We start from the raw sequence: 16880 nt of genomic DNA on the forward strand, positions 1-16880 counted from the left end.
TAACAAGCACCTTCATCCACCGAGCCACCTTGCTGCTCCTTAAGTTTATTTTCAATGTTTACTTGAAAGTACTTTTTCTAGGTTTGGAATAGGTTTTTCCTGTAAGGTTTATGTGCTGGAAGTTTGGTCTCCAGTACAATGGTGGGATCTCTGAGAGGTGGAACCTCACAGGTAGCAGATGAGTCATGAGTGCTTTTTTTTTTTGAGCTGAGGCTTGAACCCCGGGCCTTGTGTTTGCTAGGCAAGAGCTCTACCACTGAGCTAAATCCCCAACCCCAACATGAGTGCTTTTTGTGGAAGAGATTAGTGATGGCATCATGAATGGTGTCATGAACAGTATCATAATGGTATCATGAATGGCATCATGAATGGTATCATGAATCAGGTCTCACGGGTCTCAAGAGTAAGTTCTTATAAAAGATTAGGACCTCTCTTGTCTCTCTGGCTTCATCTCTCACATGGGATGGCATTCACTACGTACTGACATATCACCAGACACCAGCACCATGCTGCTCAGACTTTCTACCAAACAGAATTATGAGCCAAATAAACCTTTTTTCTTCGTGCATTACCTCAGGCCAGATGCTGAGTTACAGTAATGCAAAATGGACTTAAGGCAGCTCCTTACACACTTCCAAGGAGAAGAGCTTCCCTGACTCAGACACAATGCTCAGACAGTAAGTAAATGCTCAGCCACATGGGAACAACTCAATACAAAACACTCAGTTAAAAGAAGAAATTACAGTGTGATCTTGACCAGGCGGTCAAGTTCTGTGGATGTTCGTTTCTGTGAATATCTAGACCTAACTAGAAGAAATTCAAACATGAGCCGGGCGGTGGCGGTGCACACCTTTAATCCCAGCACTTGGGAGGCAGAGGCAGGCAGATCTCTGTGAGTTCAAGGTCAGCCTGGACTAGAGAGTGAGTTCCAGGAAAGGTGCAAAGCTACACAGAGAAACCCTGCCTCAACCCCGCCCCCCAAAAAAGAACTTCCAACATGAAATACATCAAAACTATGTTGAATTTCTACTCTATCATTACTTTGTATTCTCCATAGTTCTTTAGTGAAAATATATTCCTCTAAATTTTTATATTGAAATAAATATGGAATGCTACATCTATTGTAACTGAAGTTGGCCTCTAACAAAAGGGACTAAGGAACTTTGAAAACCAGTACCAGACACTGGGAGGGAACTATACTGGAGCCTGAGTTTCTTACTAAGGGGATGATTAAATATTTCTGAAGAGGTGTGAGCAATTTGTAATCTGGATCGACTCTGACAAATGAAGGCTGTAATTCAGCACATGGACTCTCTGTTGGCCTTTATAATTTGTGGATGTGGGGAAACCTGAGGCTTCCCAGGCTGGTGGGAAGGACAGCTTCCCAGATGGTGTAGGTCCCTGCAGGGTATGAAAGCACCTTTCTTTCTGCATAGACTCTTGACTTCTGTTGGGGTTTTCTAAAATATGAGAGGTCTGCTGCAAACAAGCTCATGTATAGCACCACACAGTAGTTTCTGTTTCCCTCCTGACTCTGTGCCTTTATAGTTAAGAATATACATATAAATTCACACACACATACACACACACACACACACACACACACACACACACACACACACACACACAGAGCATAGTACTTGGAAAGCAAACACACCATCATTTCAGCATAACTGATTCTTTGTTTTACAGTGCCTGTCACTAAAGTCCCTCTCTGTGAGGCTGTGTTCTCCACCAGAGAGCCTGAGAGTCAGTCTTATTGCCCTGGTCTGTTTCCTGCCTCCTTCAGAGCATCCGGTTAAACTGGCTCACACAAAAGAAGGCAGATGCTATTCTTGTTTGCAATAGGCACAAGTGAAGATTTGATCTCACCTAATTTTATACTAGCAATTAAAAATGTACTCCAGTAGGAGCAAGAAATAAATCTGTAGAGACAGCCAGGTTTCCGAATTCTTCATTGACACTGGCTTGGTGCAGGTTTTCAAAGGCCTCATTCCCACCCCCTGTCCAGGCAGCTTTAATTTTACCCATTCCTAGTTCTTGGCTTGCTTCGGAATAGAATGTCTAATGCTCCTGGCAATGGTGCTTTATTAGGGGATGGCACTCTGTTATTAGATTGCATTTTATTATTTCCTTTAGATCCACATGCATCTGATATTGGAGGGCTTTCCCTATGGGTTGAGACAGAGAGAAGCTGCCAGTGAGGTGGTTTTTATTATTTTTGTGAGTGTCTATGCAGCCAGAAGAGAAACCCAAAATGCACAGACTAGAGGACGGGTGCCATTGCCATGTTCTGACTGGTAGAGCCCAATAAGCCCCTTCTGCTGGTATTGTAGACTGGAGGGCAGAGTTGGCTTTTTTCTGTCTGCTCCATGAGATCAGAAGGCATTTAGCACAGCGATCCTGGCCTCTTCACACAGTGGGTCTAGTTTGCCATCACCCCCTAGGGAAATAGATAACACTCACCTTCAGCCAGCTTTATGTACAGTTTGATGTAGTATTAAATATACCTTGGGCTTCCACCGGAAGCATATTTTCCAAGGCTACAGGCATGCAAAACATTAAGTAGCCTCTAGCAGAGTCTTAGTGGATTTCTGAAGCTTGTACTCTTAGACACAGGGAGGTAAACATGGTGTCACCCCAGGGCCAGAAGCCCTCCAGAGCAAAAAAATGTGCAGAATATAGCTGATGATGCCATACACTGTGGGTATACTCTAATTGTCTCAGAAGTCTACATGAAATAGACAAATGGAACAAAAAATCACTTTGAAGAAAATAATAAAACACATTATTAAAGTTAAAAAAAAGAAACTAACCACAAAACCTATTTTCTTCTAGTTCCATCACATATGAAAGGTGGGCTCAGCTTTGGTTTCTTTCCTCTCCTGTATCCAGTATTGGGGAAGAAGCTGGGTACCACAGCACTTCCATGTGAGTGTATGTGTGTGGTGTGTATGTGTGTGTGTGTGTGTGTGTGTGTGTGTGTGTGTGTGTGTGGAGTGTGTATATGGGTATGAGTGTGTGTGTGAGTATGTGTGTGGAGTGTGTGTGTGTGCCATGTTATGTTCATGTCAGTGTGTGCCATGCTGTGTGTATGTATGTGTGTGTAAGTGTGGTGTATGTGTATTATGTGTGTGAGTGTAGTGTATGTGTGTAAGTGTGTGTGTATGTGTGTGAGTGTATATGTGTGGTGTGTGTATGCCATGCTATGTGTGTGTATATGTATGTGTGAGTATATTATGTAAGTGTGTGTATGTGTGTGAATGTAGTATATGTGTGTAAGTGTGTATGCATGGTATGTATATATATATGTATGTATATATATGTATATATATATATGGTATGTGTGCCATGGTGTGTGTGTGTGTGTGTGTGTGTGTGTGTGTGTGTGTGGTATGTGCTATGGTGTGTGTGTGAGAGAGTATTGTGTGTGTCTGAGTGTGTGTGTGTGTGTGTGTGTGTGTGTGTGTGTTATTTAGTCAGATTTTTCTTTGGTCTGCCAGCTCACAAATAATGACATGGAAACTTATTATTAATTATGAGAGCTTGGCCTTTCACTTAGGCTTGTCTCAACTGGCTCCTATAACTTAAATTAACCCATTTATATTAATCTACATTCTGCCCTGTGGTGTTACCTCATCTCTGTACCGCCCATCTTGCTTTCTCCGAGTCTGGCTGGTGACTCCACCTTTCTTCTTTCCAGAGTTCTCTCTCTGCCCAGAAGTCCCACCTACACCTCCTGAGTAGCTGTTGACCATTCAGCTTTTTATTACACAAATCACAGTAATACATCTTCACACAGTGTACAAATATCCCACAACATTTTCCCTTTTTTGTCTAAATAAAAAGGAAAGGTTTTAACTCTAATACAGTAAAGTTATATACAATAAGAACAAATTATTAAGTAAGAATTGCATTCACAATGTCAAGTCCATTTTTATTTGGCAAATTTGGAGAAATTATTATCTATCCTATCCTGATGAGTCCAAAGTTGTTTTTTTTTTTAAGATTTATTTATTTATTATGTATACAGCATGTATGACTGCAGGCCAGAAGAGGGCACCAGATCTCATTAAAGGTGGTTGTGAGCTACCATGTGGGTGCTGGGAATTGAACTCAGGACCTCTGGAAGAACAACAGCCAGTGTTCTTAACCTCTGAGCCATCTCTGCAGCCCAAGTCCAAAGTTTTATAGCTAAACCATTTTCTATCATAACTTGTATGATCATCCTAAAAATATCCTTTTAGACCTTAGAACATTTTTTTAGATAGATAAATTAAGCTTTTATGTCTCTCAACCTTAAACACTTTATACCTCTTTTGTAAGTTTTCTTCTGAATTTGATAACAAGGAAAACTCTAACTCTAACTATCTAGTCTTCAACCCCATCAAAGACCTGAGAAGGATATACTATTACCTACGTAAACAGTAAGCACAGAGCAAACAACTTCTAAAACTATAAAAATGACAAAGACATCTGGCTGCCTGTATAGTCACCCTAAGGTTCCTCTGCAACACTGGATCATCCATCTTTGACCTACAGAACTAGAATATCTTACAGATTTTTCTGTGAAGCAGGAATTTTGAAGGACTGTCCTACCTTGTCTTGGCAAAGTTTGGCAGTTGCTTTTTTGTGTGTCCTGTTTGTCCAATTAGGACAACATAATGTTAGCAGTTGAAGCAAGGACAGTTTCTTGCCTAGTGGCTAACTTTGCCACAATGAAAGCAAACTCCATATGGTGGTTCTTTGATGCCCATCATCCTTTTTTTTTTTTTTTTTTTTTAAAGTAAATTGGTACAGCCGGGAGCAGACATGCCTCACTGTCATGAAAACACTTATGTTGTTAAAGCATCTTAAATGCCATATTCTATAGGCCTCTGAAGTGTTTGAAGACCACCTATCTATCTAAAATATATCTCTGTTTAACCTTGAAAACATACCTACGTGAATGTAAATTTGATTGTTATAGATGACTAACTACCAACCTACATTTCTTAATTATCCTAAACAGTTTCTGATAGTAGCCTTTAAGGACTAAAACTTTAAACTACATTTTAAAATGACCTGCATAGGTACAATACCTTAAATAAGAGTAGAAACATATATACAGTATAACAAAAATAACCTTAAATTTGTATCAATATAAAAAAATCCATACCAATGTAAAATATTTAAGACTAGTAGTTGCTTTTTTTAGTTTAAAAGTAGATTCAATAATCTACTATCTTATTATTCCTATAGTGGTGTGTCTGTACCATGGTGTGTGTGTGTGTGTGTGTGTGTGTGTGTGTGTGTGTGTGTGTGTGTGTGTATGAATATGTGGTGTATGTGTGTGTGTCTGTGTGTGCTGTCTTTCATGTGCCTCAGGAAACAGGGCTCTTGATCTGAGTTTGAGGTGTAGGAAAAACCCCAATTTGGTTCTAGGCATGACTCCTGAGTTTTTCAACTAGAAACTGAGGGACTTCCCTCAGAGGAGGCTGAGTGCTGGGCAGAGGACTCCTATGGCCTTACCAAACTCCAGGTCTTGGATATCACACCGGAAAACTATTTCTTCATTTACCACGAGCTCCACTAGATTCCAGTCTTCTATCTGCTCCAGGATGACCTCGTGACCATCTTTGGTCAACACAGCTGGAAAACAGGGAGGGATGTGGGTGACATGGGGACAGACTCCAGGTTAGCCTATGTCTATGTTCTCATGGATGGCAGCAACTTGTCTTGTTCCTAGCTGCTCATGGTCATAAGCACCTGCTGGGCACCTAGATGGTCCTTGATCTCCATGTGTCCTTATGGTCTCAGGGAAGAAAAGATGAATACCCAAGTGGCAATCTCTTGTTTGTGAATTACCCCAGATTTAGAGGATCTGTTAGGAAGTGGCCCATCTTTGGAAGTGGCAATTGAGCTTTCCACAGCTTAGTCTCATAGAGACAGTGCTCAGGGGACCCAGGATCCAGCAACTTCTTTCCCTGCTGATGGAAATATAATTTGGTTGCCGTTCTAGAGGGCAATCCATGGCATAGGCCAACCTTCAAAAACATGTTTTGAGAACATCATACTTAAAAGAAATCCTGTAAGAAAAAAGTCAGAAATACAGGCAGATTTTTTTCTACAAGATATACTTTTTATAATATAATACCAAAATTCAGTGAACAATTTATAAATCTGATAATAAAAGGATGAGTAAATAGTGCTATGTGTTCATAATGAGATTTTAATTGGGAAATTTATAGTTACAGGATGGTGAGATGGTGTATTGGTGAAGGGTGCTTGTTGCCAAGACTTAGAACCTGAAGTGGAAGGAGAGGATCAACTCTTCAGTCATTCTTTGATGTCCACATGTGTGCCACAATGTGGTGGTGTGAATAGGGATGGCTCATAGACTCATGTGTTTGAATACTTGGCTAATATGGAGTGACACTGTTGGAAGGTGTGGCTTTGTTGGAGGAAGTGTGTCACTGTGGAGGCAGGCTTTGAGGTCTCTCATATGCTCAAGCCATGCCCAGTGTGACAGTTCACTTCCTGTTGCCTGTGGATCAAAATATAGAACTCTCAGCCCCTTTTTCAGCACCATGTCTGCCTGCATGTCGCCATGATTCTTGCTAGGACAATAACGGACTAAATCTCTAAAACTGTAAACCAGCCCCAATTAAATATTTTCCTTTATGAGAGTTGCCATGGTCATGATGTCTCTTCACAGCAATAGAAACCCTAATTAAAACACATGATGTACACAGAAACACACACACAATATATATAAATACACATAAAAAATTAAATAGGAGCTTAGCTGGGTGGTGGTGGCGGTCTCTCAGGATATTTGAGGAATGGTAGGCTGTTCAGGCTGGTAGAGGATGGTGTATAGCAAGAGAGTTGGGTCTGTTTTACCTCTGACATCAAGGAGTTGGCAAAGGTGCCTAGGTGAAGAACCATGAGTTAGTTGGGCAGTGGTATCGTACATCTTTAATCCCAGCACTTGGGAGGCAGAGGCAGGCAGACCTCTGAGTTTGAGGCCAGCCTGGTATACAGAGAGAGTTCTAGGACAGCCAGGGCAACACAGTTCCCTTGATGTGCCTGTTGTCCCATCCATCTTAGAGTTGGTGTGCTGTTTGCCTTCCGTGTTCTGTGTGCACTGCTGAGTATTTGGGTTAGAAGGAACAAGGCATCAGATGGGGTCATTTTGTTTTTTAAGCTTTAGCATCCCAATCAGTTTTAGGATGGGAAAAGGAGACATTTCTGTGAGTTAATTGCATTTAATTACAGAGACAATCGCTGTCTCAAAATGTTGTCCTGTCCACTTCTTCATCTTTCAATCAGTTCAAGAACATCCAGCCCCAGCTGTGAGCATTATAATTGCATAATTTTGATTTCACTTTTGGAAAGAAACTTGAGAAAGACTCAGTGAGGGTCTCCATTAACACAATCACGCTCCTCAGGTGCCCAGTGGTGGCCCTAATTGACCTGCCTCAGCTAATGCCTCTCTCCAAAGAACGCCCGCATCGTTTCGTTGGCATATTTATGCTATTGTATCCTGTTCAAGTGTCTTGATCTTAAACATCTTTGAAGAGGGCACTCAGCTTGAACCAGTGACTTGTTTAAATGGAAGTGGTCCAGCTGGTTTGGAAGGGCAGTTCATCGTGTAGGGAGACATGACGTCAGTCTGTGGTAGGGGTTTCTGGCCTCACCTTCCCCTGCCCATAGCACCCCTCTCCCCAGTAGGAAATAGCTATATACTGGAAAGTGCACTGTGGCCTCTAGGACCTTAGGCTTTGCATGGTCTGTAGACCTTCCTGGGGACTGGGCTAGAATGTGACAGGGACAACTCAGGAGCCTAGCTGTCTTTCACTCTGCTACAAACTCCTAAGGCCAGTTTTCCAAGGCCCAAGGGGCTCTGAGAGACTGAGACTAGAAGGACTAGGCAGGTGGTCCCACAAGAGACCTCAGGAGGTAAGCACCTCCCAGCTGCCCCTGACGTCCCCTGAAAGGCCCATCAGATTGAGCTCAGATCACACGTGGGTTTGGAGTATTGTATAGAGATGAAATTACTTGTACAAGACAAGGTGTGGCTGAGAAAAATGGATTTGATCTACAAAACAAGTCAAGAAAGGGTCCTCTCTCCTTTGAAGGGCTGCCAAGCACCTGAGCTCGGAAGGGCAGGTCTCTTGACCTTCTTCTGGGAACCTGGGGTCAACACTGGCTCCCCAAAGTAGCAAACGCAGAATGATGCTGAGTACCGCCAACTTCCCTTGTGGCTATTGGTTACCTGCCTGGTTTGTACTGGGCAGAGGCCTCCTCCAGCCTTACTGAACTCCCAGCAGTGACAACAGCTGCACAGTCTGTCACATGGTCAGCCTCAGGACATCGTCCCCTGCTTGTCAGAGGAGTGACATGTGACAGCGTGGCTGACTGTAACACGGCCGGTGCGGGCTTAAGGGATGAGAGAAGAAGACACGTTGGAATCCCTGCAGCTCACCCAAATGCCACCACTCGGCATGGAGGGGGCCACGGTTTCCTGAGTTGCTACTGAGTTGTCTATTCAAAGAAAGGTCAGATAAATATGTTCCCTGAAACAAAGTCTGCGCACAGGCAGTGGCTGAACTCCAGCATAAATCAGCCAGAAGTGGTAAGCCACCCACAGAACACCCACCTCTTTGAAGTGGCACCTCATTCCTCACAGGAGATCTGGATAAAGTGAAGGGACAGGGGAAGGGCTCTGTCCTCACTGAGTGGGCAGAGCTGTGTAGCATCTGCAGATGGTGTAAATGCTTCTGAGTAGGAAGTCGAGGTACACGGGCGGATCGCTTTCCTTCCTTTACTCTGAGCAGACATGATGCCAGTGGCCATTAATGAGTTCAGCTAATGCATCACTGGGGAGGCAGGGTAGCATTTGGGTGCCTCGACTAAATAAAGATTGATTCTATTTTTAATGGTCAGTTTCAGTGCCTTCCAATCCCTTTGAGGGGCTCGTTTGGCAGGCTCAACTATACAGTAGGCAAGGAGCAACTGTGGCCAGGGCAATTACTTAGCACTCTTTTAAGCAACTGGTTTAGTGAAGACATTTTTTTTTTTTTTTTTTTTTGCTATGCCATTATGATTCATGGATAATAAATAAAGAACAAAAGTGTTCAGATTGCTTAGGGCATGGTACGTTCAGAAAAGATCAGGCATCCTTCCAAAGACAGCGGGGCTTCGGGAAACGATAAAGGGCTATGATTTTTTAAAAGTCATATGCAGAATTCATATGCAGATTTTACAGAGGAGGGGCTGCAAGTAGACCTGCTTGCCTCAATGTTAACACCAGGTCTCAAGTGGGGATGTGGGGGGAGGGAGCAAATGTCCCCTGCTTTGTTGCTATTAACACCTTGGCCCTTGTCACCAGGTCCTCTGTAAATGTTGGCAGCTGTTATTAGATGTGTTATCAAGCATGGGTGTACACAAATTACTCTACAAATCAGCCACCTGCAGATACCTTACAAACCTTGTAAACCATCAAAAACTCTCCCTGTGATCTTCTCAAAATACCCTTCCCTCCCCAAAAGGGTGCAGTAGCCTGTGCCCATGGCCTCAGCTCAGAGCCCTGGCTCCACTGATTCCTTTCTCTCTGCACTGCCTGCTTCTCTGAGGTCAGAGAAACACACGCTCAGTAATTTACCAACCTCTGCATCCCTCTCCGATCCATGTCTGCTTTCTCTACTATGCTCCATTTCCCTCTCTTTCCTTCCGTTATCCTTTCTTTTCCCCACCCCTCTTTCTTACTTTATTTGGGGGTGGTGGTGGCAGGGTCTTGGTGCATAGTCCAGGCTGGCCTTGAACTCATGATCCTCCTGCCTCACCCCCTGAATGCTGGATTACAGGTGTGTTCTCCCCTGACTGGTTCTCCATCTTCCTCTTTTGTTCTCCCTTCTTCAGAGTCTCATGTAGCCCAGGCTGGCTTGAACTTCTAATCCTCCCTCTGTGCCATGCTTACAGATGTGCACTGGTCCTATGTTTCTTTCCCAGTGCCATGCTTACAGATGTGCACTGGTCCTATGTTTCTTTCCCAGTGCCATGCTTACAGATGTGCACTGGTCCTATGTTTCTTTCCCAGTGCCATGCTTACAGATGTGCACTGGTCCTATGTTTCTTTCCCAGTGCCATGCTTACAGATGTGCACTGGTCCTATGTTTCTTTCCCAGTGCCATGCTTACAGATGTGCACTGGTCCTATGTTTCTTTCCAAGTGCCATGCTTACAGGTGTGCACTGCTTTTGTGTTTCTTTCTTTCTTTAGTACATTTTTGCTGGAAAAAAAGTACATCTAAAATATTACCAGCTTATCAATGTAAAGCAGAATCTTGATTCTGTAAAAACCTTAGAAATTATAGAAAAGAACAAAATTTTCAAAACCATCCTGACTCTACCCTGTGTGCCTCTTCTGTTATCTGCCTGTTTGAACGAAGAGAAATCACAGCATGCAGGGGACTCAGGACAGGCTCTCTCCCTAGTACTGCACTTACCCAGCCCAGCCTTCCACCACCCCATGTCACATGATGGATGTGCTGCGATTTACCGAGCCATTGCAGTTTCTGGTTGTTTCTATTTTTTTCTTTTACCAAGAAGGTTGCAGAAAACATTGGTAGTATGTCACCTGGGTATGGGTGGTCTTTCTCAGTTAAGAAGGCACTGGAAATGAAGCAGTTGGTTTCTGTTGTGTGGGCTACATTTTATAGACACTTCCAAGTTGTCTTCCAAGGTCACTGTCCCATTTGTGAACAACCGGAAACATAGGAGAATATTCATTTTCTAATCCTTCCACAACTGACAACCATGACAACATCTCTCTCTCTGGAGATAATTTGAGCTCAACAGTTTAGGATCTGTTTCTTTTGGGATCCCACCTCACATGTCTTCTGGTACATCCACATCATCTCCCACTTGTGCACTGCCCATCCCTGGCCCCTAGCACTTTGTCCTTGGGCAACACCTCTGCCAGCTTCCAGGTTCCGTCTCTCCCTCCAGCATGTGGCTCTATCTTTTTCATGAGTAGTCATGTCCTTAAAACATTCCCTCCTGGAATATTTCGAAAGCACATTATCAGGAGACCCCACTTTGAAGGTCATATAAGCAGTGAAGCACAGCTGCGGAGAGCATACTCTTCAGCGGGGTCAGTTGAGCAGGGGCCTGCAGGGATGCAGCTTTTGTGACTCATCACCCTGCCAGAGTGGGCTTTCCTTTGAGTCACTCTCATACTTCTGCAAGCAGGCAATCCCAATAAGCTCAGTGGCTGCTACATTAGACTTGTGTGGAACTGTTTCTCTGGTCTTTGTTAGCACCCCATCTGGGGTGAATATTTGTTCACCCTCTGTGGGATGACTCATCTCTTACAGGCTTGAGGGCTAGCTGGCCCAACCGAGTAAAAAAACCTGGTCTGCCTAAGGGCCTTAGCAACAGCAGCTGAAACATGATCTGGAGATGATCTGGACCAATGAGAGGCAGCCATGTCACACCAGCACATGCATATTCATCAGACCTCCCCCAAGGGTGGGGTGGAGTGTATATAAGGCTAGCCTCTTCCTGAATAAATTGAACTTGTTGTTTCGACATTCTCCCAGAATCTGTGTCCTTGACTCTGTGCCTACTTGGCCCCCTCCCCCAAAGGGAACAACAGCACAGGACATGGATACAACTCCCCTCCAAGAAAAGTCATGGAACACTTTCCATACACCAGTACAGCCCTAGGAACTGGGACCCCATGTTCCATGTATCCATGGGGAGCAGGATAGATTGGAGTCTCTGAAGATTACATCCAAGTGTATGTGAAGTGAGGCAGTAGATCAGTGCTGTGGCAGATACCTATAAACACGAAGAAGGACAGAGGAGGAGGAAAGGACTAGCGAAGGAAGAGCTGCTGAGATGGCTCAGTGGGTGAAGGCATTTGCTATCAGGTCTGCCAACCTCAGTTTGATACCCAGTACCCACGTGGTGGAAGGAGAGAACAGACTCCTGCAACTTACACACACACACACACACACACACACACACACACACACACACACACTTCAGGATGTCTTGTCCATGAGGGTGACTTGAAGGCTGATGACTTGAAGGCTGAGGGAGAAAAGAGAAGATCACATGGAAAAAGGCATCACAGGTGCAGTGCCTGCTGTGCATGGGTGTCAGCTCCTGGGATCTGGAGAGTTCCTTGGTCAGTGAGCATGTGGCTATGACCGGAGGGGATATGTAAGGAGGTCAAGGAGGTTAGGAGAAGCCGGAAAGCCTTGGAAGGTCTTTGGCATCTATGAGCCACCAGAGTCATCCAGGAATGAAGCCATGTTCTGACCTGGCTCTGGTTATAAGAACAGACTACAAGGGGACTGCTGTGGTCACAGAGAGCTCTGGCCAAAAGCCATGACACAACTCAGCAGGGGATGATGGGGACTGGACAGAAATGGAGGAGGAGGGAGGTTGACAGGGCTAAGAAGGATTGACTTATGGACACGTGCTGAGGACAAGGACCATGGGATGGATTGACAGGCCTAGTAGGTACAGTGGAGGGAGGCCTGAGACATGAGTGACAGCAGAACTAGAGCAGGCAGGACCTGGGACAGGGATGCTGATGCCATCAGTATCTAGATCTCGTCTACAGTTAGAGGGGCTCCTGCCTTCTTCCTTCTAAATCCTAGAACATGATTTCTACCCACTGGTTTGGTGTCTCTTATTAATCCAACATCCTCCACTTCTCTTCTCCAATTTCCTCCTTTCAGAATCAAACATTAAAGTACAAATTAATGGTGGTTTTTTGTTGTTGTTGTTTGGTTTTTTGTTTTTTGTTTTGTTTGTTTCTGAGACAGCATTTCTCTGTGTAGCCTTGGCTGTCCTGGAACTCTCTCTGTAGACCAGGCTGGCCTCAACCTCAGAGATCACCTGTCTCTGCCTCCCAAGTGTTGGGATTAAAGGTGTGCACCACCACGCCTAGCTAACTCATGGTTCTTCACCTAGGCACCTTTGCCGACTGCTTGATGTCAAGGGCAAAACAGACCCAACTCTCTTGCTATACACCATCTTCTACCAGCCCAAACTGCTTACCAGTCCCCAAATGCTGTGAGAGACCACCCCCCCACTTTCCTAATGACTATCTCCAGAGTAAGTCCTTGCCACGTGTGCTTTTCCATGCTTTTCTTGTCAGACTCACACCAATGCGCGGGGCGGGGCGGGGGTGGGGTGGGGTTCACATTCTCCTTTACCAACGAGGAAAATGAGACTCATAAAGAGAAAACTACTTGATTTTGACATTGTCTATAAGTCTATGAGGAGTAGAGACCATGTCAAATCTAGGTTAGCTCAACTTCCAAGCCCCTTGTGCTTTGCCTCTGCTAATGCCATCTCCCTGGCAGTAGAAAAGGCCTATGAGCAGATTCTACACATATTAAATATCTAAACTAGGAAGATTCACAGGTGGTGTGGAGTATTTCGCTATGTAAAGATGTGTTACATTTGTTTATGCTGTAGAATATTACTTTAATTGTGTAAAGGTGTGCGACATTTGTTTATGATGCATTTGTTTAATGATGTAAGGATGTGTGTTTAACTAGGTAAAGATGTGATACATTTGTTTCACCTGGTCTGCCTAAGGCACCTGATTGATCTAATAAAAAGCTGAATGGCCAATAGTTAGGCAGAAAAAGGATAGGTGGGGCTGGTGGGCAGAGAGAACAAATAGGAGGAGAAATCTAGGCTTGGGAGAGAAGAGAGAAGGAGATGATGATGATGAGGAGGAGGAGGAGGAGGAGAGAACAAGGGAAATACCCAGGGTCAGAAGCCACGCAGTTACCACCAGCCAGACACAATAAGCAGTGAAAGTAAGAAATACAGATGGAAAGAAAAGTAAAAAGCCCTGAGGCAAAAGGTAGATAAACAGAAACAGGTTAATTTAAGTTGAAAGAGCTAGCCAGAGATGAGTCTAAGCTAGGCCGAGCATTCATAACTAATAAGTCTCCATGTCGTGATTTGGGAGCTGGTTGGTGGCCCAAAAGAGAGAGAAAGCCTGGTACATACAGGGATGTAGAGAGGATTAGAGAGTGTCAGGTCTAGTGTGGGAGGTGGAGTTGCTGCTTACTAAGTTATTGTTCAGGATAAAACTCTGGCAATAGACAATGATGGGTCTATGATATTGAGATCTGTAATGAATGTCACCACATGCTGCTGCTATGGATTGAATTGTTCTTTCCCTATTTTGTATGTTGAAAGTCCTAACTCCCTCTGACCATGCTTGGAGACAGGGCCTTTAGGACATAACTAAAGTGAAATGAAGTCACTGTGGGGGTGGAAGCTGGTTTGACAGAATTAGCATTTCTTATTCTTTGTACATTGACCTAGGTAGCTAAAAGCACATGAAGTTTAATGTGCCCACAATGGGATGTGATCATCCAGACTGTGGCCCCCTGGTTGGTACTTCCCAGTTTGGTAGACAGCATTGCCATCCATCAGCTCTGCTGCTAGGCAGACGTGGATAAATGCTGGTGGCAAACTCTCTCCCCTTGCCTACCCAGTCTACTGTCCTAGGGAGGTCACTGCTGTTACTGAAGTTACTGCATAACTTCCCTTTATGGCTGTCTTGACCCAAGATGCTCTCATTACAACCTCGGACCACCATCAAAGCCCTTCTCTCTCTCTCTTCCACTCCTGACCCTTCAGCTTGTGTTCAGAGCAGCCGAGGTTTCATGTCCCCGCTTGAAGCTCTCAGGTTGTGCAGAGAGAGGCTCTCTCTCTAACCTCCATCAGTTCAACATCTCAACACTTATTCCTACCTCCGGTTTCTGAAAGTGTCAGGTCTTCTGCCTGGAATGCCCTGGCCTCTCTTTACCTGGCCAATCTCTATTCATTCATTAAAACTCAAATGTACCCTCAATCCCCTCCAATTTACCAGTGCTCTAACAGGCACTTAGGAAAGAAATGCTTTTGCTAAAAAGAACCAGTTTATCTCTTGGTTGTACAAGATAACTCAGAGTGGGGTAAAAGTCTGCCATCTCTGCATTCACTTTGTGTCTGTCTCATCTATTCTGGGTCACTCGATTGCTTAACATGGCTGTTGCTCAAGGAGTCTTCCTGAACACTGGTGATGCTCAATCAATCAGGACGGCTGGAGTATATGAGCATCTCACCTCCTGCACCAATTCTACTTCAATTGTTTTTGTTGTTCGTTTTTTGAGACAGGGTTTCTCTGTGTAGCCCTGACTGTCCTGGAACTCACTCTATAGAGCAGGCTGGCTTGAAACTCAGATCTACCTGCCTCTGCCTCCTAAGTGCTGGGATTAAAGGTGTGCGCCATCACTGGGCCCTTTCTCTACTTAATCCTAAAATTTAGGCAGCACCCCAAGGATAAATTTGGGCTCATTGTGCCCTTTTCCCTTCCTCCTTCCAGTGTGCAACATTAATTACACTTCTCTGCTTCTCTAGGCCTATCTATCTAAGTATCGTATTGGTGTGATGGTTATTCTCGGTTGTCAACTGGAATGAAATGGAGGGCACATTTGTGATCCAGATCTTCTTGAGGCAGGAAGGGAACATGCCTTTGATCTGGATCTTGAGGCGGGATGACACACCTTTAATCTGGGCCACACCTTCTGCTGGAAGCCTATATAAGGACACTAGAAGAAGGAAGGGGTTGTTTATTCTTCGCCTGCTTGTCCTTGTCAGCACATCCATTGAGCTTTCTTTGGGATTCCAGCTGAGACACCCAGCCTCGGGGGACTGAGCAACTACTGGATTCTTGGACTTTCCATTCACAACTAGCTATTGTTGGGCTGCAGCCTGTAAGTCATTCCAACAAATACATATTTTATAAGTTCTGTGACTCGAGAGAACAACAAATATATATTCTATTAGTTCTGTGACTAATACAGGTGGTGGCTGAGTTTGGTCTCTTGGGACTTTTGCCCTAAGATTCTGGTCGCCTGCTGTCGGCAGGTTCCCATGCAGCCTCTAGTCTGTCAGGATTTAGGCATGACTCTCAGCAATCAGTGCTCTCCTGCATACATCCTGTTCAACAGTGAGCCCATCTGCCTGAGTCCATGCACACAGATGTTTAACACAGTCTTTGCCGCATATGAACAAGCAGGGGATAGAATCTCAGCCCTGTCACTTTGCAGCCATTTGACTTGCAAAGGACACTTAGTATGTCAGACCCTAATTTTCCCAGATTGTAATGTGGGATGAAGTGCTTTGTGTGTGTGTGTGTGTGTGTGTGTGTGTGTGTGTGTGTGTGTGTGTATTTTGCCTGGTAATACTCAAGGTGCCCACAGATCGTGTAGTGGGAACCAGAGGGAGGTGCTAAGTCATCCTATGAAGGCTTCCTGGGGAAGGCAGCACTTGCCTGGGGTCTGAAGAGGGAAGGCCTAAGTAGAGGACTCAGTGTGGAGACTGAGGCTCAAAATGAGGCACTCAGCGGTGTGTCCCACCTTGCAGACCCTCCAGTCGGTAGGTGCGGTGCTCCACGGACAGGCCCACGGCGCTGTAGGGCCCATAGCGCAAGGTCACTAAGGCGTTCCTGGGCATAGTGCTTCTTCCTGGCTGCTGGAGGCTGTCAAGGACTTCAAACAACACCCGCTGCTAGGCAACTGCCCTTCGGGCCCTCAGAGGGGTGGGCGTGGCCATGCGCTGGGCGGGGCTAAGGCTTCCTTGTCCCAAGTTCCCAAGCCTAGGACAGTTGCTATACAGCCTCATAAACTAACTCAGTTTCCACCTGCTGTGGTAAGTGCTGTGTGGTAAGTGTGTGGTACATGCTGTGCTAAGTGCTAGCGGTGAATGGGTGAATGACTAACGCTGACTAGCTATGGAAAGCACGTGTCTGGCTGCGTTTTCCAAAGTTTCCTCCTTTTACCAGTAACCATTGCTCAAGGTGAGGTGC

The 16880-nt window shown here is 44.8% G+C and overlaps 1 protein-coding gene across 1 annotated transcript; it reads right to left on the reverse strand.

The window, feature by feature from the left end:
* Positions 1-2266: 2266 nt before the first annotated feature.
* On the reverse strand, positions 2267-16540 carry C9H10orf53 (chromosome 9 C10orf53 homolog). Its single transcript, XM_036198669.1, has 3 exons — positions 16432-16540; positions 5512-5631; positions 2267-2443 (listed from the first exon to the last, which is right to left on the reverse strand). Exons 1-3 carry the CDS (start codon positions 16526-16528, stop codon positions 2379-2381), a joined length of 282 nt encoding a protein of 93 aa, XP_036054562.1. The 5' UTR covers positions 16529-16540; the 3' UTR covers positions 2267-2378.
* Between the last annotated feature and the right edge of the window lie 340 nt (positions 16541-16880).

Source organism: Onychomys torridus, chromosome 9, assembly GCF_903995425.1.
Source record: "Onychomys torridus chromosome 9, mOncTor1.1, whole genome shotgun sequence".
Lineage (NCBI taxonomy): Eukaryota > Metazoa > Chordata > Mammalia > Rodentia > Cricetidae > Onychomys > Onychomys torridus.

What these genes read in the sequence shown, in the direction of transcription:
- C9H10orf53 (XM_036198669.1), bottom strand. Translation starts at nt 16,528, where the DNA reads ATGCCCAGGAACGCCTTAGTGACCTTGCGCTATGGGCCCTACAGCGCC. An exon ending in CCGACTGGAGGGTCTGCAAG is followed by an intron (nt 5,632 to 16,431) that starts GTGGGACACACC and finishes CCTGTTTTCCAG; the next exon opens with CTGTGTTGACCAAAGATGGT. An exon ending in TATCCAAGACCTGGAGTTTG is followed by an intron (nt 2,444 to 5,511) that starts GTAAGGCCATAG and finishes CTATTTCCCTAG; the next exon opens with GGGGTGATGGCAAACTAGAC.